At 28.9% G+C, this 27,619-nt stretch overlaps 1 protein-coding gene across 1 annotated transcript; it reads left to right on the plus strand.

Annotated features, from left to right (window-relative positions):
- Nucleotides 1-376: 376 nt before the first annotated feature.
- Nucleotides 377-12,817, plus strand: LOC142328591 (uncharacterized). Its single transcript, XM_075372364.1, has 2 exons — nucleotides 377-1,342; nucleotides 12,476-12,817. Exon 1 carries the CDS (start codon nucleotides 653-655, stop codon nucleotides 1,337-1,339), a length of 687 nt encoding a protein of 228 aa, XP_075228479.1. The 5' UTR covers nucleotides 377-652; the 3' UTR covers nucleotides 1,340-1,342; nucleotides 12,476-12,817.
- Nucleotides 12,818-27,619: the final 14,802 nt, after the last annotated feature.

The raw sequence follows: 27,619 nt of genomic DNA on the forward strand, positions 1-27,619 counted from the left end.
CTATTAAATCCCATATATTAGTCCAAATAACTTGGAATGTATACAAAAAAAATAAAACGTATCAATCCAAATTTTAAGGGTATGTTTTTCTCATAATGTATACGAATGATAAAGTACAAAAATATTTATGGTAATTTGATGTAATGGAAATTTTGTAATCGTATAGAATTATATTTTTTTTTACAATATTATGAAAATTGGAATGTTAAAATAAATGTATATTTCAACTAAAAAAATGTTTCATTTTACTTTTTTCCATTCAGAAAAACGGTTAATTAGTTAAAGTAAACGAAATTGTTTAAACCTGATCAAAGTTTTTCCTTTCTTTTAAATAAATTATTATTTAAAATTAACCTCAGTACTAGCCAGTGTAGGAATTAGAACGCGCACTAAAAATAACAGTGGTAAACATATAGAGTAGGGACTTATTTTGTTTTTATTAGCATAATTAGTTGCGGTAAGATAAGAAAATATCAGTATTTATACAAACCAATATGACTAAAGAGGTTATCATTTGTACGATTGTCCGCCGTCAGTAAGTTACTTAATATAATCTAAATTTGTACAGTTAACTGTGTACTTTCATTCACGTATCAACAAGTTAATATTTTATCATTGACGATTGTTTACTAATGTTTCGATATATATGTAAATGGAAATTAAAATTCTCTTTCATTGTGTTGTAGTTTTAAATTTATTAGCAGACATGGAAAGTCATAGAAGTACAAGAAGCACATTAATTGTTAATGATTTAGTTGATCCTTTATTAGAAACGTTTCGTACTAAAATAAAATCGAGTGAAAAAAGTGTGGTGCCTGTTAATGACTTCATAAAGACTTCATCTGTTTCATTATTCGGTAAAAAAAGAGATTATTTGACAATTCAAGGTAAAAATTGTTCAATTCGTGATATATCAACGGTTCACCGCATAAATGATGTTGTATTAGTTCAAAATGATGACGTTGGATTAACGGTACGTTTGAAGCTTGGGTTAGATATTTTTCAGTTCATTTGTGATCAGTATTATATAAAATTACCAATGATAAAATTCTCTGGTAAACTATTAGCTGAAGTTGATGAAATTGACGTCGCGCTGGAAGTCACAATTCTTCATGAAAATAAACATTGTTTTTTTAAAATTGGTTATCTTCATGTTGAACATCTTGATGGTATAAAATTCAACATTACAGGGTTTAGTTTTTTAAATAATTACGTAAGCAAAATTGCAAGATGGTTGGTAAAAAAGTTTAAAAAATCTATCGAAAAGGAAGCGGAACAAGAATTGTTGAAAGTGTTTGTATCAACAATTGAAGAAACTAAAAGTTGTTTTGCTTCGTAAAATGTAAGTACTATTTATTTATCATAGTATTTAATTATTTATTCCATTTAATCCACAGAATATGATTTGGTTATACATTCTTATTTTCATGTTGTATATAGAGGTGTATATACACATATATACAAGATTGGGAAAAATGTGTGTGTGTGTGTGTGTATATATATACAGAGTGTATCACAAACTTCTCCCGGTACTTTCAGAGCCTATTCCACTCGTGAAAATAATAGAAAAAGTGCATACTAACATATATTCTAAAATGCTTCGTTTGCGAGTTAACGGGTAGTGAAAGATTTCGCGCGGATTTCAACGACTCCGGTGAAATGAGATCGTACTGAAATTTTTGGGATGTTAATTAAAGGGTAGCGTATGAAAAATACCTATCGGAGGATTCGAACCCAGAACCTCCCGATTAAAGGCCGAGACGATACCATTATGCCGCAAAGATCGGTAGATTATTAATTAAATAGTAATATTTAACTTTCACTCTGTGGTGAGTGATAGGGACACGGCCTTTCATCCGGAGGTCCCGGGTTCAAATTTAAGTTAGGGGTTTTTCATATGCTATAAATTTCCTTACTCATATTCCCATTTACAAGGTTACTTATAAGCTTTTACTGTGAATTAATTCATCAATTAAAAAAAAAATATATATATGTTTATTCACACAATCTATATTGGACTATTTGGCAAAGCTTCAGACGTTCGTAAAATGCATTTGTAGAATTGCTTTTAACTTGCGTTACTGATTTTCTGTACATCTTGGCGGATTTTTTTCTTTTAAGATGTTTCCGGTTTGAGATCTATCCGCATATAATTTTATTTTCAAATGTCTTTTGGATAAAACAACCCAAAGGATTTAAATCAAGGGAACGAGATAAACATTCAAAAAAAGCCTCTTATTCTAGCACACTTTTTGAGAAAAACTTCATTCAATTAATTATGTAAATATCATGATACTAAGGTGCAGCTCCGTAAAGTTGAAACCGTAAATTTTCGACCTGAATTAGTGTGCATAAAAAGGGCATTTTAAGCAAACTCCATGACTGCTAGAAATATTGAAAATTTTTTTTTGACAATTATATATTTCTTTAAATTATTTTTTCAACATCCTGTGCATGACATAAGTTTTATTTATAACTATTAAAATAATTAGCTAAATAGGTTTTCTAAATTTAAGTTAAGATTCAGCTTTTTAAATCAGTTTGTAATTAGAATTAAAAAAAAAAAAAACTATTATAATCAAAAAGACTATTGTAATGAGAACTATTTTAAATGTCAAAAATAATGATGTACTTACTTTTAAAAAAATGAAAAAAAGAAAATTAAATTTTGTGAATTATCGGAACACTAAGTATTTTTAATTTTGAGCACACTCGGAAATTCCCCTTTTTCATAAATATTACACACCAGTTTGTATAATCTATCAATCGCTTCCTCACCTGCACTGCGCAGTAATTCTACAGGTATTCCGTCTATTCCAGGAGCCCTTCTGCCATTTAAATCTTTTAATACTCTCTTAAATTCAGATCTCAGTATTGTTTCTCCCATTTCATCCTCCTCAACTTCCTCTTCTTCCTCTATAACACCATTTTCTAATTCATTTCCTCCGTATAACTCTTCAATATATTCCACCCATCTATCGACTTTACCTTTCGTATTATATATTGGTGTACCATCTTTGTTTAACGCATTATTAGATTTTAATTTATACACCCCAAAATTTTCCTTAACTTTCCTGTATGCTCCGTCTATTTTACCAATGTTCATTTCTCTTTCCACTTCTGAACACTTTTCTTTAATCCACTCTTCTTTCGCCAGTTTGCACTTCCTGTTTATAGCATTTCTTAATTGCCGATAGTTCCTTTTACTTTCTTCATCACTAGCATTCTTATATTTTCTACGTTCATCAATCAGCTGCAATATATCGTCTGAAACCCAAGGTTTTCTACCAGTTCTCTTTATTCCGCCTAAGTTTGCTTCTGCTGATTTAAGAATTCCCTTTTTAACATTCTCCTATTCTTCTTCTACATTTTCTATCTTATCTTTTTTACTCAGACCTCTTGTGATGTCCTCCTCAAAAATCTTCTTTACCTCCTCTTCCTCAAGCTTCTCTAAATTCCACCGATTCATCTGACACCTTTTCTTCAGGTTTTTAAACCCCAATCTACATTTCATTATCACCAAATTATGGTCGCTATCAATGTCTGCTCCAGGGTAAGTTTTGCAGTCAACGAGTTGATTTCTAAATCTTTGCTTAACCATGATATAATCTATCTGATACCTTCCAGTATCGCTTGGCTTTTTCCAAGTGTATATTCTTCTATTATGATTTTTAAATTGGGTGTTGGCAATTACTAAATTATACTTCGTGCAAAATTCTATAAGTCGGTCCCCTCTTTCATTCCTTTTGCCCAGCCCGTATTCACCCACTATATTTCCTTCCTTGCCTTTTCCAATGCTTGCATTCCAATCTCCAACTATTATTAAATTTTCATCTCCTTTTACGTGTTTAATTGCTTCATCAATCTCTTCGTATACACACTCTACCTCATCATCATCATCATGGGCGCTTGTAGGCATATAGACGTTAACAATCGTTGTCGGTTTAGGTTTTGATTTTATCCTTATTACAATGATTCTATCGCTATGCGTTTTGAAATACTCCACTCTCCTCCCTATCTTCTTGTTCATCACGAAACCTACTCCTGCCTGCCCATTATTTGACGCTGAGTTAATTACTCTAAAATCACCTGACCAAAAGTCGCCTTCCTCTTCCCACCGAACCTCACTAATTCCTACTACATCCACATTTGTCCTACCCATTTCCCTTTTTAAATTTTCTAGCCTACCAACCTTTTTCAAGCTTCTAACATTCCACGCTCCGACTCGTAGAATGTTATTTTTTAATTTTCTGGTGACCCCTTCCTTAGTAGTCCCCACCCGGAGATCCGAACGGGGGACTATTTTACCTCCGGAATATTTTACCAAGGAAGGCGCCTCCATTATTGCTATGTGAAAATGCAGAGAGCCACATTTTCTTGGAAAAAAAAGCAGCTGTAGTTTTCCATTGCTTTCAGCTGCGCAGTACTCAGAGGACTGAGTGATGTTGATACGGCCGTTTAAGTCGTCCTGACTCACGCCCCTAACAACTACTGAAAGAGCTGCTGCCCTCTTTCAGGAATCATTCCTTAGTCTGGCTCTCAACAGATACCTCTCCGATATGGTTGCACCTTCGGTCCAGCTACTCTGTATCCCTGAGCACTCAAGCCCCCTCACCAACGGCAAGGTCTCATGATTCATAGAGGAGGAGTCCAATATAATGTTATTGATTTATTACTAACATTCTATTAATAATATATAATTTTTATTATTATATTCTTTGAGTTAATTTATTTTATTTTATAAAAGTCCCTCAATAATAAAATTACGAGTATATAGTACAATTATACGATAAATTATACTTTTCTAATGATATTTGGTTAAAAAATAATTAATAAATTATTTAGTAATTTTTCTCACCACATCTCATTTTTTTATGTAATTAATTTTCTAATAAAAGACATTTAAGCCTTTTTTATTCTCCGGTACTTTTCTCCAAATGCAACTGTTAATGAGTTATTGTAGTTAATCAATCTGTTCTGGTCTCAATGTAAATTTACCCTGAAGAAATTTTTTGTAGAAAATATATTTGCAAATTTAATTTTCATATTTGAGAACTTGTTGCTCTTGAATTGTTGTAGTCAGAGAAAAAATAAATAAACAGATTACGATGAAATCGAACGTAATCATTTTTATTTATATTAATGGTAAAAGTAATAACTACTGACTAAAACAGCAATTATTTTGAATATTTCTTACAATCGGAAACCTTTAGTCTAAAAACACACGATTATTAATGAGATTGAGAAATGTTAGTTATTAGGAAGTTAATAAAAGGCGAGTATAATTTCTTGGGTTTCACGTATTTATAAAGTCGATTAAGTTAAACAAGAGTTGAAAAAATGTTATTTTTCTTTTGATTTTTCATGGTAATTTTACATAGTTCTAGAAGTTTATTATTGGTATATTATTGATTCAGTTTGTTGTAACCCACCATTGTAATACACTAAAAAAATATATTTTTCAAAGAAAAAATAAGATTTTCCTCCCTTCCAAACCTTTTTTTCTCTTACAATTTCATTGTCAATATTATTTTGAATTTCCTAATTGCAATAATAACCCGTTTCACGAACTCAAAACATTAAAATGTAACAACACTTACATAATAATTGCAGTAAATTTGTAACAGATAAAATATTTATATAAACCAATCCAATATGAAAATTTTAGGAAATCATGATGTTTACGGTTCTGTTCGCTCTGGTTATATTTCTACTCAAAGTTCAGCTGCTTTTGAAGATAAGTTTAAATAATAAAATAACACAGGTTAATGAAATCTGATTGGTATACAAATTAAACTCACTCTCGACTCACCTCACTCATCGGAAAAGATAAATAAAAAGATTACCCCGTAAAAAAACATTTATTAATACCTATGAAATACCACTCCTTATCTACTATATAAGCTTGTAGACGGCGTACACGTTGTTTACATTAAAATAATATTATAATAGCCGTATTGTTTAACCTACGTGTGCAATCTTTATGAATAAAGATTAAAAACTACAAAAGTAAACAGTTTATGTTCATACATTACAGAGCAATGTAAATTTTTTATAGTTTAATATAAAATTTATATATCTTACTTTTTTATTACTTTTTGTGAAATAAATAAAACTATTAATACTTTTTAATATTTTTTTAATAAATATGTGCTAACAATTGTTTTGAATTCTATGTATTGTATTTACAGAATAAATAACTTTTATACCATCTAGGTGAGCAGTTAGTAACGCAATTTCCTGTTACATCAAAGGTCCCTGGTTCAATTTGTAACCATTCGTTACATGACATAGTTGGTAAATAATTTCGTATTCGATGCGAATTGAAAATGAAAATAAATAATTTTTTTAACCATAAAATAACAAGATCAGAATCGTAGTTTGTTATAAAAAGCTTAGAAACATTTAAGGTGTAATTTATATCATTATAATTATATTCTGTAAACAGTACCATAATATCTTTTTACCTCTTTTATTCGATGAAGTTTCTTTTTTTAATAACGATGGTTAGATGATCGATGAGAGACTAGTAAGATTTACGTGAGGAAATAGGATAAAATATTCAGAAATTGAATTAAAAGTAATCCAATGGTGAAAATTGATTCTTAAAATAATAGTTTATATGCTACACATTTTTTATACCTAAAAGGCTGTAGGTAATCAGTAAATTTTTTATAATTCAAGGTTCATACGCAGTTGCGTCCCTTGTTTGTACAATGATTGTTATGTGTAGCTTCTAACAACAATAAAATTCCATATCAGGGTACGTTGATAATTAAAACCCAGCAGATTGATGCCGAGGATTTCTTATTATAATAATAGGTAACGTTCTGCTTTCTCAATCGATTGGTCATTAAGTATATATATATATATATATATATTAATACTTTTATGTACAGTCGCAACAACAATTACACTCATATTGTTTTCATTAATAATTAAAATATAATTTATAAAAAAGTGTAACAATAAAAATAACATCTGTATACAGCCAAAACCTTTACAAAACGTAAGTTAATATAAAATAACAATAAGCTATCGTCAATGTTAAGAAAATTCTAATTTGTAATTTAACTAAAAAATAAAAGTATATTAGAATCATTTTAAATGTACTTGACGTAAAACCGGTAAGCTTTTAGTTAATATTTTTTTTAATTTATTTAAATTATTTTTTTTATAAATTATAAACCAAAAACAACGCTAGCGTCAAAGAAAAGGTATTTTAAATTGTATTTGATGTTAAATTGTGTAGGGGATCTCTGATTCAGACAAAAAACGGAGCATTTTAGAATTTTACTTAAAATATAACGTTTAATCAAACAAAATCTTTTAAATAAAAAAAAAAAAACCCTTTTAATAAGAAACGAATTATGAACAGATACAATTCAAAATATAGCATACTTTTTAAACAATTCTGAGTGTTTGCCTAACTAAAGAAAAAAAAACTGTCCGCAAAAACATTAGTTAACTACATAAATGAGAACAGAAGCACCAGTCGTGGAAAATTGTCTCAAGGACGATTGTAAATATGTATAAGTAAATTATCTTTTATAAGTTAAGTATTAAAAAAAACAAATTATCTATAAAATTTGATTGGTCAGATGTTCCAAAGTTTATATTTTTAAAAAATTTTATCAACATCGTCATTGACATAAGCACATATTTCTAAATTAATAAAATATAATCCTATGACTATCAGAAAACCAACGGACCATGAGACCATCTAATAAATCAGTAACAATATATTTGATAATCTATTAATTATAAACAATAATTTATCTCTTTTGGTTTTGGTCATTGAATTTAACGACAAAACGTAATAATATTAATTATTTAAAATTTTATCAAATCTTAAGAAATAATTGCTGTCCTTGAATACAATGGTTTTGTGGTATTGACATTTCCATCAATTTCCTGTTAATGTGAAAAGTAATTACGTAAATCATTTTTTATTCAATATATAATGCAATGTGGACTATTAAGTTTAGAAATATATCTATCTATATACATAAAAATAAACACAAATTTGATATACATTTTTAATTCATTTACTATTTACCTATTTTGAGACCCAAACTCAAAGACTTACTGTCAAAAATAACTAATACGAACAAATATCTGTATCAAATAAAACTAAAAAAAAAAAATTATTGGGACACCACATGACTTCTTTGTACGCCTATTAAGTTACATATACATATTTTTTTTTAAATGAAAAGTACATAAAATTTTATTTCATTAATAACTTCTAAGATTTTACCATTTATATTTTTCTTTATTTAATTGTTATTATGTAATTATTATTTATCGTAACCTTTTTTTTACGATCAGAGGTTAATAATTATTAATAAGTCAATATATTTTAATTAAAATTAGCTAAAAAAAAAAGAAGATGAAGTCTGATTCGAAACGATGTGCCTTCCCCTGTAAAATCCAAATATTTCATAATTAAAATTTTATTTGGCTATAGTTCTGGAAACAACGAAAATAAGTACCACTTATGTATATCGTTTAAAAGATCTAAATAAGGCTTATTACTGCAGTTAAGAAAAAGTCCAAAACCCAGTTTCTTTTTGATTTTGGGCTTTTCTGGACACTTTTGGTTCAGTCGTTTGCAATCAGAAAGGGAGGTGCACAACTAGACGTTACAACAGTCCTATATCCAAAATTTCAACATCCTACGGCTAATCGTTTTTATGTTATACGAGATACATTCGTACGTACAAACGTCACGCCAAAACTAGTCAAAATTGATTCAGGGATCGTCAAAATGGATATTTCCGTTGAAATCTGAAAACCGAAATTTTTCGCGACCACAATTCTTCCTTTACTTAGTACAAGGAAGTAAAAACACAAAAAAAAAATTTCATCTGAAAAGAAATCAGATAAAAATTTCAGCTGTAACTTTTCGTGGGAAAAAAGTTTTTTATAAGAAGAAATTTTTACCTTTTTAAAAGAGTTCAAAACATGTAAAAGAAAAATGTTCATTAAACCTAGCCCAACCAAGATTATGACCACCTTCTTGCTAATCAATCTCACCATACAACTGGGATTTCTAACTTTAATAGAATCAATTTTCCGTTCAATTTTCATGTCTACTCGGTGAATCATAATTTATTAACCTAAATAGACGTTCACATTCATCATAAGAACAAACCTGTTTTTTTGCATTTCTAGACGTTCCATGATTCTTTTAATCCAGTCAACCAAAAGAAACGAAAGGTGATCTTCAGTAAAATTACTGTATTTTCCCCTTGTTATATATTATACTTTATATTATATCTTTCAGGAAAGTAGAAATTACAGTTTTGATTACGTTTGTCAAATCAACCTTTTGCTTATATAATAATAATATTTTTTTAATTTTATTTATATATCTTAAGAAACTGAAACAAGTTAAAAAGAAATTCTGTTTACGTTACCACTAACTCTGGGTAATATCATAAAATCGAATTATAAATGCATTAGATTTTGTTATTGTGCACATAGTATAACTTTCATGAAGTATTCTTTTTAAATTAATTAAAATATTATACGTGTATTTTCACAATAAGAAAATAACAAAGCATTCAAATTATTGCATGACTTTCCTGGCTACACCAATCAAGAAATGATTATCAAAATAAACTTTAAGCATCAAAAGTTGCAAATTTTGAATAAAAACATCTTTTATTTTAGGGGGTTTTTACTCTGAGTTGAAAATTTAGCAAAAAATTATTTATAAAGACCTGATCCTTAAAAAAAGAACTTTAAAGAAAATTTGTTATAAAAATTTGAAAAAATAAGTATAACCTTTATGAAAGTAATAAAAAAATTGCTTCTCATTTTGGGTCCAGAATATAATATAGCTAGCTCCCAAAGCTATTTTAGTTTTAATAGTCCTTTTAAAGATAAAAAAAAAATCCAAATAAAAAAATGTAATAATAAAAATTAAAAGAGTTACAGCCAAAAATCAATAAAACAAAATATATCAATATAATTTTTTTAACGATTGGAAATAAATTTCAAGAAAATTTTACAAATTCCTTTCAGTAAAGTTTTTTTATAAATATAACATCCCTCTCAATAGAGAAAAATATAACGAAAAAAAATTTTCTGCATTTTAGGTCCGGGGTCTATAATCTAAACAACAAACATTCCTTGATAGCTGTATATATAAAGTATAAAATTTCAAAAAAAGTTATAAAGTATTTAAAGGGAGATAAACATAATTTCAATTTTAAGACGTGGGTGTTCATTTAAAACAAATTGATTATTTATATTCGCATTGTAGGTAAATTTGATTTGAAAACGTTCTCTAAAATGCTGAAGAAAATGAAAATTGATATTTTCGCAATATTCCCCCACCCACCTTAAAGAATTTTGAAAAAAAAATTAATAAGATTAATCTACCATACGTGGAAATATTTGAGCCAAATTTAAAAAAAAAAATCGGTTCGGTTAATTCTGATAAAAAGGTCAAAAGCAGTGGGACACACATACATTCACACATATGTTTTTTGGTCTACTTGAATTAGTTAGACCGTGAAAATGTAAAGCTTTGTAAAAAAAAAAAACTGATACCCATTTTTGACACGATCATACTTTCCCATTTAATTTAGCTATTCTAGCTATATTCTACTGGAAAGTAAAAGCAAATAATTATGTCTTATTTTTAATTTTCATATTGAAAATAATAGTATTATTTAATAGTAATTACAGACTTTAGTTTCTAACCCCTTAATCAGCAGTATTTATCATTCCTATATGATTATCTACGTATTCCAACTAAAAATTGAGAAAAAGCTGATAATTCGAGTAAAAGTTTTTCGTAAAAGAGGTATTTAAACTTTGAATTTATTAAACGTAAAAGGAATTATATTCATCATAAAATTTTCTTTGATAAATACCCAGTATTTATAATTTTGAATTGTTATATAGCCGAGCTATTTAAATCCAAACAAATCTATATAATTGTGCCGTTGTTAGTCAAAAAATGTCCAAGACTAACCATACAATTCTATTTATTAAACAGAATACTTTTAGAATTTATTTAAGCGTTTCTACCCAGTCCAAAAAAAAAAGTAATAAGAAAGGAAATTTTAATTTTCTCAGTTTTTTAAATAAAAAATTTTTGTATAATAAAGAATTGAACTGCACAAATAAATAGAAATTCTAGTAAGGAATAAAATAAACACTGTCCTAGATTTTTAAATGTTCATAAAATTCTTTAACATTCATAAATCTTCTTTTTTAAATTTCGGCGAAAAAAGAGATTTACATAATAATTATTTATTAACGTCGACCGTTGAGTACAAAATCAACACAAATCATCACGAAATTCCACTTTTGCAAACAGTACTTGATTTTCAAAAACACTGTACTCGAATAATCAGCTTTTTTACGATTCTTTAGTTGGAATGCGTAGATAATCCTGTAGGAATTAACAAGTACCGCTCATCAGAGATTTATAAACTACACCGTTTATTTTTTATTTATATTAGTTTTACTTTTTTTTCTTTTTCTCCATGTTTGGAGAACAATTGTAAAGCAAATAAAAATGTTCATAAAAAATTATCCAATTAATTTTTGTTGGCAAACCGAAACAAATAGATTTTTATAAAAAAAAAAAAAAACATTTGATAAAGTTTTAATCTAATTTTACAGCCACCTCGCAAGCTAATAATGCTTTTTTACGATTCTGATGTCACAAAATTGCAAACTGTTTTCTTTAATTAGAAAGACAAAGGTACCTCTCAAAGTGATATTAGCACAATATTTTCTTTTTTATTCATGATATAACATGTAAATTTAAGAAACAGCCGATTTAAAGATCTAATCAAAAAAAATATATTCTTTACTTGTTACAATAATAAAATATTTAAAAATAAATTAAAAACATTGAAATTGAATATAATAATATAAATTAATTTTTTACTTTTGAAAATTATTCACTAAATTTACTGTCACAATCACATAATTTAACTTTTGTATGATGTTGATAAGAATTGTGTATTTTTTAAATATTTATTACAATGGCAGTTAGTTATTAGAACTGTTACATGGTTCTAATAAATGGGAATAAAATAGTGAAAAATTTGTATGTCAAACATGAACTATACCTTTTTTTAAAAAAAAAATATTGGCTTAAGGCAACATTTCACGTACCCTCATGTAAAATGGTGTTAGAAGAATGTTTATTATTAGGTTAATAAACATTCTGCGTAGTGTTACTACGCACTACTCTAGTGCATACAAAGTCTGTTTTTTATCTCAGTCCATGTAGCTTTTCCTGGTGATGTGAATATATATATATATATATATATAAACTCAAATAATTATATTTAAATGACTTTTTATTAAATTGTTCTACTTTATTTAATATTAGGTAATCGTATAAACTTACAAAATACATTTTGCCATATTAATTCAAACTGATTATATAATATGATGAATACAAATTAATTTTGTTGTGCATACTTTTTTCATATTACAGAATCCATCAGTATGTATCAGAGGTGGAAAGAAAATGGTTATCCTACCCAGTGGTCCTAAGTCACTAGCACCTTTTAGATGTTGCGTAATGGTATCAGTTTGAATTTTGAACAAAACTTTCACATAATAGTTTTTACATACCTGCATTTAGTAATTAGTATTAATATTGAATAATGTTAATTTGTTTAACTAAATTCGAATTTAACGCAATACTAAATTAGTATCTAGTATTCATTTGTATTAAAAAAAGAAAAATACATTACATATTATTATTATAAATAAATAATATTGTAAATTTATTTCATTTGTTACAAGATAAACAAATATAAAAGGATTAAAGTTATGTTTTATAAAACAACTTATTTGTAATTTGTATTATAACAAATTTATTTTCTGTGTACAATAAATTACAGGGTATCAACTAAATAATTTTAGTGGTAATTCGTCGATGAATAATATGTTATTTAAATGAAAATATTGAATTTATTTTTTTCAAGAATTACGTGTTCTTTTGAAAGTGAAGTCTTCATAAATCTTTTCATATTTTATTATTATAATCATATTGATGTACGTACCTATATAATGTACCTTTACGTACGTAACTATAAACAAAAATATGAAGTAGTCTACTAAATAACCATTAGAGTATATAATAAAAAATATACTGCATAAATAGATTATTATTTTATGTTTTCATCCATAATTCTTAGAGTATAATTATTAGTTAATAATACTAAGCTTCTTATTTGTAATTAATTATATTTAAATAAACTGTTATTTTTTATTAAAAAAGTTTACTTATTTTCCTTATTTTCTAAAAGGTATATATCTAATTAAAATGTTAACTATAACAATAGTAATAAAAAACGAGAAATTAATTTTAAAAGCTGTTTTTTTAACTTTATATTTTCTACGTTTTTGTGCATGATGGTCGACGATTAAAATTATTTAGAAATATAAATTTCTAAATGGAGAACCTGATTGCAGACATCCTAAGAGAAAAAAAAAAAAGATTATAGAGAATGGGAAGAGACTAAAGCCCGGGTGAAAGACGTGGGGAGGAAGCACAGACCCCTGCTGAGCTGCCGTTCATCCGTGCTTGCAGGGGTGTGTGGCAGTGAGGAGGAATGGGGACTCCTGATCCCCGGGTCAAAAAAAAACAAAAAATTGGAGAAAAGACCGAGTCCCGGAGGATTGGGCGGGGTCCTGGGAACGGCAGAGCCAGGCGCGGTTACCCCCGCCTCTTTAGTTATACGCAGCCAAATTAAGATAAGAAGATCCAGAACCGGCGGGCCGACCTGCCATGCCGGACCTACGGCCGTCAGGCGGGAAAGCCCGTTAGAGTCACAAGGACTGAGCCATACTTGACTGCAAATCCGGTTCAGGGGTGTAGGAAAAAAACAATATATATATATAAATTTATTAAGTTACAGAACAATCTCAATTTAATAAATTTCAATTTAAGTTTCCGAATCTCTCAATATTATATTTTGTTTTACTGATAGAGTTAAGTGAATCGAACTGTTTCAAACTTAATATTATTAACGATTTTTGGTAGAAAGTGATCCAAATTGGAAAATAAAAACTGTCGATGATTTTACATCGAACAAAGCCATAACATATAAGAATGTTTGCTGAGTATCTCTAGTTCTCTTTAATGCAGTGGCTTTAATATTCAGGAGGTTATTTAATGCACCGTTTTTGATGATTTCTGCATCCTAATGTCGTTTATTATTTGGATCTTATATCTTTAGCAACTATTTCTTATCTAAGGGTAATAGAATGTGCCCTTAGAACAGATTTTCCCAGCGAATATACCTAGAATAGCTATGTTACTATAAGGGGAAAGTATGCTGATCATGTCAAAAACGGAGTATTGGATTTTTTGAAATTCTTATCAAATGACTCATCCACCCTTCACACGAGGCCGTTGATACTTAGTAGGGGAGATCACCTTATCCCGTGAGTCACATGGCTAGTTGCAGTGTTAAAAACACTGGGTGATAGAGTCGCCGCATCTCTACGCCTATTACACATGAATAAATTATTTTATTTAATTCTACAATTTTTGTTTACTAGGCGTATTTTACACACTAGGAAAAAATAATTTCTTAGATAGTAGGTTTTAATTGCAAACAATATTATTTTTCTTATCACTTTGTAACAAAGATGACAAAATATCTTTGTTCCTAATTTCTTAGATAATTTTTGCGATGCGTTTAACAATTTCGGTTTTGGTTAATAATAAAGAAATTTCCCATACTATTAAGTGTGGGAAATTCCTATTGTTTATCACCAATAAAAAATCTTGAATTAATGGTATTTTATGTACGAAAATATGTATGTGCGTACGTACGTGTATCGCACTGGTTTTGGCTTTATACACCAGGATTGAACATCAAATTTGGCTCAAGTATTTTTATATATAGGGCATTAATCATATTTTTTTCAAAATTGATACAAGGGGTGTATCAAAAAATCAATTTTGATTTTCTTTGAGGTATCGTAGAGAAAACTTTTTTAAAGCAAATTTGTTACTTACAATGCATTTATAAATACAAAAATAAAAACATTAATCAATATAAAAACATTTTTTTTTTAAATCAACCTCATCCTTTAAAATTAAAATTAATGTTTTTTTGTTCTTTTACTGTATCTCCCTTTAAATATTTTTCAATTTTTTTTGAAAGTTTATACCTCATATACAGTGTTATAAAGAAGTGTCTTAATTATTTTTAACTATAGACCCTTGACGTAAAATGCAGAACACTTTTTTTTCTATTGTATCCTTTATTGAAGGGGATTTAGAGAAAACTTTACTGAAGCAAATTTGTTAAGCTTAAATATAATCCCATATATGAATATTTATTTTCAGAATTTTTCTTAAAATTTATTCCCCACCAAAAAAAATTAATTCTGTTTTTCGTCTCTAACTCTTTTTTAATTTTTATTATTAAACAACTTATTTTGTATTTTTCTTTATCACTTAAAGGGCTATTAAAATTAAAGTAGCTTTGACACTTATATTGCGGACCTAAAATGAGAACCAAGTCTTTTATTACTTCAGTAAAGTTATACTCTTTAATTTATAAAAACATTATACTTTGAGCAAATAATAATTGACCGGTGTAGCCGGGAAATTCATTCAAACTTTGCTTTTTTTTAGAATAATTTAAAAAATTTATGAAAAAATTTCAATCGAGCAGTACAGTGAACAATTTAAAAAAAATATATATATATTCCTATAAAACGATTAAATTTAACAAAAAAAAGGAAGAAATAAATTAATCAGTCAAATCAACTAAAACGTGATTGAAATACTGCTACCAACGCAACAGCTGGACGAACATAAACCAATTACGTCGCTGGCTTTATTAGGTATATAAAATAAAACTTAATTAAAATGCTATAGACTGTTCATGAAAACTTTTATATATAAAATTCTCTTCATATTTGATAAAAAAATTTAAAGAATGCATTACTTTTAACAAAAACAAAAAAATTCTTTTCGTTAATAAACCAATAAATTCCTTTGTAAATATAATAATTAAATCAAATTCCTTATCATTAAATTCGTTTTTTCCAAACATTTTATTTAAAATCGGTTTCACTTTCACAGAAATCATAGGTAAATGCATCGTTACAATCACATGAAGGGTGGTTTCCACCGAAGCTCTTTCAAAGGAATAAAAACAGAGGTCATACACAGTAGACGTAAGTAAAGCACTTAGATTAATTAACTTTAAAGAACAATACTACTAATAACACAATCAGAATGTAAAAATAAACAAAGGTAAAAAATAGTATTACAAATTACCCAAGAAATAAGAAATGAAACGAAGAAACACTAAAACAAATATAATCAGCTACTTCCCAAAAAATATTTTGAGATGATACAAAACACTCAAGAGATAAAATTGCAAAGTGTCACACAGAATTTCCCTGGTCCAACACATAACCCACCGGGTTGGTCTAGTGGTGAACGCGTCTTCCCAAGTCAGCTGATTTGGAAGTCGAGAGTTCCAGCATTTAAAACCTAGTAAAGTTAGTTATTTTTACACGGAGTTTAATACTAGATCGTGGATACCGGTGTTCTTTGGTGGTTGGATTTCAATTAACCATGCATCTCAGGAGTGGTTGAACTGACACTGTACAAGACACTCATACATATCATCCTCATTCATCCTTTGAAGTATTATCCGAAAGTTAATTATCGGAGGCTAAACAGGAAAAAGAAAAGTCAAACACACAGAAACGTTTCAGCCACCTAACATCCTGGATATCGTCTAGAAGGTCCACAGTCAGAAAGTTCACATCGTTGTTTAGCCTTATTTTGTATTTAGAACCGAATTTCTTCGCAAACGAACGGTAACCCCAGATGGTCGTGGATCTCGCTGTTCCTCACAAATCACGGCGCCTCCGTTATGCTTCTCTCTAATTCGCTCTGGAATCGCTGAATAACTTCAATGTTGCTGTTACTTGTTATTAAATAAAAAAATTAACAAGTTTTTTAAATTAATTTTAAATTTATTATACGTATAAAAACTATGAAAAATTGATTCACTATTACTTTTTGACTCAAGTGTTTTTTATAATATCTATAAAAATATTTGAAATTGTGAAAAATCAATAGATTGTGAAATCACTAGTAGATTTGCTGTAAGTACATTTATTTCGTCAGAAACGTCACTCTTCGCTACGATGCGGGACTACACACCGTATCCGAGGTTGGGGTGGCGCAGGCACGCAGACTGTTCGGGAGAGCGGCCATGTCCGAACACGGCCATCTCCGGGATATCTGCAGAGAGGACCGTACTCCACAGGGTATAAGAAAACGGCCTAATGCCGTATTAAAAGAAACCACCGTGAAGAGGAGGTACGAGAGTCAAAAAATGACAAACCAGCCTTAGGAGCCTCTATATCGCGTAACCTATAAATGGAAACCGCGCGAAAATTCCGGCCGCGAAAGTGACCGTTTACGCAATTAAATTTTGTTAAAACTATAAAAAGTTAGTCAACACCCCAACACCGTCCCCACAAAGAGACCACAATTTAATTTAGTCAGCATGTGCGACTCCTTCCGGAGAACGGGGCGCATTTCTCCCCTCAAATAACTAGGACTCCGTTAGGGACACTTCTGGTAGCCCATAGGTGCTGGTACCGAATGGACTTCAGCGGATGGACTGAAGAGGAATCATGCCGGGATTACTAGGCTCAAAAGTTTAGTCTCTCACGGTCAGAACCAGTAAATAAATTTCACGCTGGTCCATACGGATAGGAACGCAAATTACCAAATTCGTCCATAAATAAAACTTAAAATTTATAATCGCCACTAAATAACCGATGAAATCCGCCCGATAATAGAAAGATACAGCAGTAAGGGACATTGTCCAGGCTCTGTGATCTGTAGGGAGAAATATTGAAATTCCCGCCATTCTTGCGTTCCGTTCCCCAAGTACATTTATCACATGAGAATAAATTGTATAAAATTACTTAACTAATTTACAATTTATAAAATTTTAAGATTAGATTGTGTAAGAAATTTTTCAATTCAAACAAGCTGTCTCTACAATCTTGTTCTATTTTAATTATTTGTTAATATTATATATTTGGATGGAAATGTTAGCAAGTATGAGTTAATAATGAAACTTTTAGCTGGTACAGATGACTGTAGCATCGGATGAACTGACTACGCAAAAAAGGTTGTATCCGCTTTTAAAGAGCATTGTGGATAAGTGCGACCTAAAAGTAAATATAACAAAGTTAGAAGTAGTGTTTAGGAATAGTGAACAAACAGTGTGAAATAATGAAAACTTCTGGTATAGTGATCATATTAGGTAAAATCAGAACTCACAAATATTTGCTAATATGATGTTAATTATTACGGTTAATGTTAATTTATGATTAATTATTATAATGTTAATTATATTGGATTGTTCCTGATTTTTTTATTTACTTTGAAATTTGATCTAACATACAGAAGAATTTTAGCTGGCCATTTGACCGGTATCAACACTTTCATTTATAGATCATTTTACCGACCCAGCGCGTATAAACAAACTCATACTGGATTCTTTTAAATAACATTTTTAACGAAAATATAAAGTATTTTTTGGATTATTTACATTTATTTAATAGTGTAACTAAAAAAAATTATGTTACAGTGCGCAAGGCTGGGAATATTCAAAATATGACAAAGTTAAATATGAATCTGTATTAAATTTTTTTATTAAAGGAATTTTTTATCGACCAAAGAATAAACTAGATTGAATTGCTCTTGATTTACTTTTTTACTTTGAAACTTGATCTGTCGTATATACGGACTGTGTTTTGGGTTACCATTTTTAACCGGTATCAAAACTTTTCTTGGATGAAATAAAAGATAAAATATTGTATATGTATCAGGAATGTTTTCCTATTAGTAATTATTTTGACGTGCTTTTGACTATTTTAAACCTGCGGTGATAAAAGGTACATACGATATTCTAGTCAGACGTAAAGAGGAGGTTGGAAGGAACGGTAATGAATTACCGAAGTCCCCAACTACAAAAAAATTTAAGATAAAAAATGATTATATAAATATTGAAATAAATTGCAATTAGTTAAATGGGTGTGGAAAGCAAGAACAAAGTTAATATATTTAAAGTAACATTCATTTAATCATTGTCTAATAAGTTCTGACTTGTTAGACAATAAGTCAGATCTCTGTAAAGAGATCGTTTTTAATTTTATACCAAGGTGCCTCATTCTAAAACAGAAATTATAAAAAAGGTTTTTTCACAAAGGTATCTTCAACCTAAGTGAATTAAAATCCATCTTATATGGCAAAAGTTGAAATGATTTAACGTTGTATTGTCAACGTTGTAGAAGTATAGATAAAAAAGTTTTGTATGTAATCTACGATTTGAATTATTTAATTGCTATGGTTTATTATGAATTGTATATTATTGCAATTTATAATAATCAACTATCTCTAACGGTTTTATGCCGTGATACTGCCAACGATTACTAAAAAATAGTTTAGTTCATGTACTTTTATAAAGATTTTTTTTGTAGATAAATTGTTAGTAACGGTAAATTATTATAATTAATATATCACACACACACACACACACACACACACACACATACACATATATATATATATACATACACACATACACACACACACACATACCCCCCCCCCCCCCCCACACACACACACAAGTAAAATTAGAGAGTTAAAAGATATACACTCATAAACAGTTGAAGATTATATTGGATGGATGTAACCTCAGACCAGAAAATGAACGTAAATATATAGTTAAAGGGTAAGGATATAGTTGGGTGGCAAAATTAAGAAAAGGAGAACTTTGAGAATTCCCAAATTCCACAGGTGGGATATTATGAGAGAAGATAAACGCTCCTATACTATCATATATATATATATATATATATATATATATATATATATATATATATATATATATATATATATATATATATATACTCGAATAATACTGATACGTTATGAAATGCAAAACAACGGATACCAAGGGTGAACGAACTGACATCAAATCTTACATTAGTCATTCTCGCATTACGTCATAGAATGCTAACTTAAATTTCATACTATATATTTAAAAAAAATATAATTTAATTTTTTATAATGTTTTTAGTACAAATCCTGCGTACTGCTCATTCAATAATTTTTAAAATGCATTTCGATTTTAGCGTGATCAGTTTACAAGTTATAGAATATAACTTTAAATAAAACAATATCTCGATTATATTTTATTTCGTGTATATTTCGATCTCTCTAACACTTTTTTAGTGTATTTATGTACCTTTATCTGTGATTAGATTATTGATTAATAATTTTTCTTTGATCCACTCAAATATATAATGAAAGAAACTAGTTTCCTCCGTATATGAAAAAAGCTTCCTGAGATCAATTTTAGGCTTTCTTAAGGAAAATCGACATCTATTACCAGAATTGTTACAGCGTGTGGAAAAATTCAAATGCATTATAAACCATCCATTCTAATTTCCTACCATTTTAAAAATAACAAATAAAAAATCTTTTTCCGTTTAATTATCAAGATTATGTCCAACAAATAAATATCAGAAAATTCATAAGTTGTCAATTTCCTTTTTTCAGAATGAATGTATGAATTGTTCGAACAACAAAGCTCCAAATAATCATCAATTAAATTGATTTAAGGATGCAATATAATTTAAACAATAGTATTTTAACTTTAAATTAATATATATTTCATGATTTTATCTTCAAAAAGATTTTTTTTTTTACAATTTCAATCGAGTTTTTGTTTGTTACAATATAACGTAGATGATTTTATGGGTTAGAAGGATACGAAATCATGAAATAAGATTGATTAATATCTGTTTCTATAGAAATACCTGATACTATCAGATGTTTACGTACATTTTGATGGACGTTAAGATTAATTAATCATAATATAAAGCATGAAGATTATGTTGAAAATCAAATAATCTCAATAATATTTTATTTTTTGAAATTTAATTAAAAACTAGACAATTTGAGAACAAAAATTTTTTCTTCTATTCTGCTAAATACAACGACATTCTTCTAACTCATATAAGGGATAAAAAAAGTGTAAAAATATATATAAAAATTAATAGTTTTAAAAATTATAGCAAATAGATGTATTAGGTCCTTTCTGTTATGCGCCCCACATCCTGTTTTTATTATTTCTCAGGTATTTAAATAAAATTATGATATTATATCGTTTACATCATCAAATTAAATGATTAATTAATATCTTAGATAAATAATCTTGAAAAAAGTTACTTGTGTTGCCTGTAAGGCTACACAGATGAGGTATTATTATCTATTTTTGTACTCAACATTAGGATTTTGTTCTGTGCATAAAAATGTATGTGCCTGGAAAATAGAGCTCCGTTATCGAAGTATTCATTAGGTTAGTTAGTTTAGTGTATAGAGTATATTAAATGTATAGGTACGCATGTAGAATAATTTTAAAAGTATTTTATTAGTTACTTTTCTTCGTATGGCGTCTGTTTTTTAGATGATCTAATTACAAAATGGCAAGTAATAGTTTGAATTTTGTTAATATTTGACTACTATATGGTTCTTTATGAAGTTAAGATGACCAAAAGTTGTCCTTTTATTACAAAACTAGCAGTGTCCGAGCGGTAACGTGCTTATGTTCAGATGGTCATGGGTTCTTAACTCAGCCAGTACGTAGAGAGAAAAAAATTCATAAACAATGCATTAAAAAAAGAGTACTGGGCGCATAATAGAAAAAAACCAAGATTTTACAATAAATTTATAATAAGTACATGTATAACTTTTTGTTTAGTGCTTCTGCACAATATTAGGATAACAATAAACCTTGAATTAATAACCCTATTCGGAATAATTTTAATATATACTCTCTTTTAATCATGAAAACATCGTAATAGAAAATATCATAATGGCATTTCATTAATTATGCTTTTACAGACAAGAGCGATTTAAAATATATAACAATAACAGAACAATGGTAATTTAGACAGATTCAAATAAATTTTAACGGGAAAAAGATTCCTTAAAAAAAATTAAATATATATATATATATATATTAGATTATTTGATCATATATATGATCAAATAATCTATAAATAATCTATTTGATCATATATATGATCAAATGTTATGGTCTTTCGTAACAGACAGAAGTACACGACATCATCATGAAAGTTACAGAATTAAAATGGCGGTGGGCAGACCATGTAGCAAGAAGAACTGATGGCAGATGGACTAAACTAACACTTAAATGGATACCACTAATATTAAACATCCATGAAAAACCAAAAGATCATTAAATTGATGATATTATCAAATACACTGGACCGAATTGGCTGAAGATCGTACAAGACTGAATTAGTAGGAAACATGTTGAAGAGGCCCTCATCTCTCAGCGGATCGATAACGGCTGAAATGATGATGACGTGTAAATGATATAAATGTATATTAATGATATATATATACATAAATAAATCTAGTGATGTCTGTGAGTAGCCCACCGGGCTACTCTAGTGGTTAACTCGTCATCGCAAATCAACTGATTTCTGAGTCGAGAGTTCTAAGGTTCAAATCCTAGTAAAGATAGTTACGTTTGTATAAATTTAAATACTAGATCGTGGATACCGATATTCTTTGGTGGTTGGATTTCAATTAACCACACTCTCAGGATTGGTCGACCTGAGACTGTACAAGACTACACTTCATTTACATATCATACTTATTCATCCTCTAACGTAATAACTTACGGTGGTTCCGGAGACTAAACAGAAAAAAGAGAAGATGTCTGTGAATCTGTTAGTCTTTCACGCAAAAACTATTCAACCGATTGAGGTGAAATTTTGCAGGGATAACTTTTATAACTGGAAAGGACATACGATTATGGCCGTTACGAAATATTTCACCGTTTCAATATGGTGACAATTGTAATAATCAATTGCGGAAACAAGCGGATTATGTTACTTTATTATGGTAAAATCGTTGGTCAGTATGAATTCGGAGACCACTTGCAGTTGAAATTAAATTTCCAACCAGAAAAGTCTATGTCTTTTTCAATATCTTATCTGGTTATCGATAAAAGTAGCTTTGAAGTTCCAACAATGTTCGACACGGCGGTTCAACCAACACAATCACTGCTACTTTCACTGTGTGTGCGACGCGACTGGTTGCATCTGCCTTCGGTTACTTAACTAAACAACAAAAATAAAAAATAAAAGAAACAAAGAACGGTCACCTCGTCGAGATGTTTGTTGAGAAACTCTAAAATCCATCCAAAATACTTTGGGTTTTGTAACCGCTATAACTACTATTTTTTAAAATGGGAGTTGACAATTCTGAAATCCGCATACTTAGATTACTTAAAATTTGGAATCCTGTGTTGGCCAAACCGTTGCTATGAAATATTTATTATACACTAATAGCTTTTATAAATTGAATAGACTTTAATTGTTATTTATCACTATTACTCTCACAAGCATGAGAATAATGAACAAAGTGGGAGTCCAGGGGGGCAAAGCCATGATCAGCTAGTAATAAATAAAAATTGTTAAGAGTTTGAAAATTCATTTTTTCATAATATAATAATAATCAATTTAAAAAAAATTATATTTAAAAATAAAATTAAAAATACAGGTAATAATCAAATGTCTTCAAGAAATTTTTAATTAATAACAATTCGTTTAGTATTTAAGCTGAATTGCTATATTTTTTTTTAGTTAAATCACGTTTTATAGCTTTACAAAACTGACATACAGTTTGACAGCGAGATATATCAATAAAAAATAATATAATAAAATAAAATATATAACTCTATAAATATTAAAACTGTTAAAATTTAAATAAAAATAAATTGCTTACTCTTACTTTCGTAGTTTAACAGTTATATTACGTTTAAATTAAAAGAAAATTGATATAAATTCTAATAATACTAGTATATTGATTTACTTTAAATGAATACAATAAAAGAAAAAGTTAAATTAAAAAAACTATAAAATCAAATACAGTATGTTATAAATTCAAGCGCTTTGTCTTGATGTCGACCTTAACGAATAGAAATGAAAGTAGTCAAGTCGAAAATAATTTAGATACCAAATACTATAAGTTACCGAAATCGTACTAGCTTTAAGGCCGTATAATAAGAATAATAATAACATAAAAAAAATAATATTAAATTAACCTAAATAACTGTTCATAAATAATAATAGTAACTATTTCGAGAAAAAATTTAATAAAATCATAAACGGAAATATTAACATTTTAATTAAACATTATTATCAAAATAAAGTTTATATTTTATATAAATTAAAACACATTTCGTTTAAAATATAAGTCACTGATCACAAAATAGTGTAACACATCATTTATGAATAAATATTTGCAGCTTCAAACATACTTGCACAATGTGAAAACATTTTTGATGTTTGTATTAAGCCTGATTGGATATAAAAAATAATTCTTGATGAAATAAGATCTTCTAACGACTCAGCAATACGAGTTGTTGCTCTGTTTTTAAGAATTTTATTTTGTATCGACCAGCATGATTCTTTAGTTTTAAATACAAGCTGTTGTTGATCTATTTGAAAATATGAAACATTTGGTTTCAAAAAACATCTATTATCATCAAAAAAATGGATTGAAAACTGAAGAGAAATAATATTACTTGGTATATCAACTTCAAGTTCTAAATTTGGTCCCCCTAAAAACCCTAATATCCGCGGTTTGTAACTATTATAAATACACGTTAAGTTTTCTACACTTACATGGAAACGATAAAAACCACTATTTGGATCAATAGGTTTAAAAGTAACGTCACTGATTCTATTTAGATTTTGTAAATTTAAACAATTCCCATCGGTAGCTGAAAATTTGGATTTAAATTTGAATCTCCATACTTTTAATGTAAATCTACGTTCAATATCTTGAATTGGCACAATATTCAACGCATCACGTACTAATATCGGTTTGAAGTCTTTTAATAAATAATCCACTGCCTCATTTAATTTTAATTTTTCGGAATCGATAAGTTGTAACATGTAAATTTCGATAAAAATAAACAAAAATAATAATTTACACATGATTAAAAGTTTAAAGCTGTATGCTGTTAGAGTTGAATTTATTACAAAACTGATAATAATACAGATTAAAAAAAAACAAAAAGATTATTTATAATAAAAATAAAATTTTATTTCTTTTCTTATCAGCTCAATATAATAAATAATTGCAATAATTTGATCAGTGCAATATCTTAATTATTTTAATATTATCATAATTTTTTTTTTTTTAATTTTAAATCGCTTTATTTTATTGAAGTAGAATAAAATAACCGTTATGGCTTTAAAATATTACAGTTTGTTGTACATTAAATACAGATTTTTTTTTTTTGTTTTTTTTTTGTTTAACCTCCGGGGCCGCAGTTACTGTACAGTAGCATTACAGTACAGAGGATGAGATGAATAATTTGTAGCGTGTGTGAAAAATGCCATGCCTGACCGGGATTTGAACCCGGGACCTCCGCGTGATTAAATACAGATTATCCATGAAAAGATCACACATATTTTACAAATAGATTCATCAGACAAAAAATCTATAAACACAGTTCAGGAAGCATTTTGTAGTATAACAATTCTATTAAAAATACGAATTATTATGGAACCCTATTTCTGCAAATATTAATTTAAAAGGGAGGAATTTTAGATTTCAAATGTAATTTGACTTTAATAAAAAAAAATAAAAATAGGACCCAACTTTTAACTTTAATACTGTCCAATAATCAAACAATTTAAAAAAAAACCTTGTGTTTTAAAATTACTTAAATAAATTTACTTTCCCGGGTAGTGTAGCTAGAATAGCTATATATAGCTGCTTTTGGCCTTATATCTCAGGATTGACCGAACTATTAGGTAGATTTCATAAGAAAGCTACCTATTGTAATGGGTAACATGATTCGACTTCCAGAAAATATCGACATATCTTCACGTTTCACATCTCCCAGACCCCAAAACCACCGTCAACTCAAAAGTTTATATATATATATATTTCACTTTCTTGTGTGGACACTATAACTGCCGTAATTTTGCGTCAATCAGTTTCATTTTCAAATTGTTCCTTAAAAATAATTCGTCCAAAAATCTCGGTCGAGTTCGTTAACGGGCAAAATCGGACATGGGGGTGGAAATGGGGCTTTTTCGATAAAAAAGATCGCCAAAACTTTCTTATTAATTAAAATAACGAATTTGTTTAAAGTTCCCACTATTCTTTGGATAAGGGCCTAAAACTTATCTAAGTAAAGTTTTTTATATCACCAATCATTGGCCCAGGGGGTCTTCAAAAATTAAGTTTTGAAGACAAAAAAGAATTATACCTCCCTTAATAGGCACAATATCGAATCGGTTTAAAGTGGTAGTTTGTCCTCTAAACAACCACATAAAACTTTTGTCTGAAATAATTTTTGATATGACCAACCCTTATGGCAAGGATTGACAAAATGGTATTTTTTCTTACTACTGTTTTACCTCTGAAACCACCGGTATGTATTTCGTCAGAGAATGAGATGAATGACAAGTAATGTGTGAAAATGCAATGCCTGACCGGGATTCGAACCCGGAACCTCCGGATGAAAGGCCGAGACGCTACCACTCGGACCACGGAGGCCGGCAAGAAGATGGGGCTTGTCGTATGATAAACATGTGAAACTGTTTTTTTTTTTTCACATGCAGCCATTGTTGTATTGAGTAAATATGAAATTTTTCTTAACTTTAAGGTCTTTTTCATCCCCTACTTAGCAGTGGTGAAATCTTTCTTCGCCTTCCGGCGTATCGAAAGGAATTTTTCAAATATTTCTATATATGAGGTACTGATCATATTTTATTTTTAAATTTGTTCTGTGGGTGGGGGAATATCGCGAAAAAAAAACAATTTTGATTTTCTTCAGAGGCATTTTAGAAAAAAATTTACCTTGGTAAAGGGTTCCTTAATTCAATGGAATTATTTATGTTCTGCACAGAAAAAGGTGATGAGTTCCTTAATTCAATTGTTACCGGCGATGAAGCATGGATTTCATATTACACGCCAGAAAGAAAACGGCGGTCAAGTGAATGGCGTCATCCTCAGTCATCCTCCTGGAACGACTGTAAATGCAAATGCCTAATGCGAAACTCTGTGTAAGTTAGAAAGCGCAACTCAAATTCGGCGACGTGGGCGGCTGACCGACGGCGTCGTCCTGCTGCACGATAATGCATGTCCACATTATGCGGGTCCTACACGTGATTTACTGAGAATATTTGGATAGAAAATTTACGATCACCCACCATATAGTCCGGACTTAACTCCAGATTACCATTTGTTTGGAAAATTGAAAGAATTTTTGGGTGGTAAGCGATTCGCGGGTGACGATGAACTTAAAATTGCTGTTAATCAGTGGCTAAATGGACTGGTGGCAGAAGAATAGGACGAGGGTATATTAAAGCTAATGAGTGTATCGCTACGATAAACGTCTTAATTCACGTGGCGATTTTATAAAGTAGTATTATAAGGTATGTAATTTAACAGAAATAAAAAATATTTATAAATTTTTCAGAATAAATATTTTTACAATGAAAC

Source organism: Lycorma delicatula, chromosome 8 (genome assembly GCF_047948215.1).
Source record: "Lycorma delicatula isolate Av1 chromosome 8, ASM4794821v1, whole genome shotgun sequence".
NCBI classification, from domain to species: Eukaryota; Metazoa; Arthropoda; class Insecta; order Hemiptera; family Fulgoridae; genus Lycorma; species Lycorma delicatula.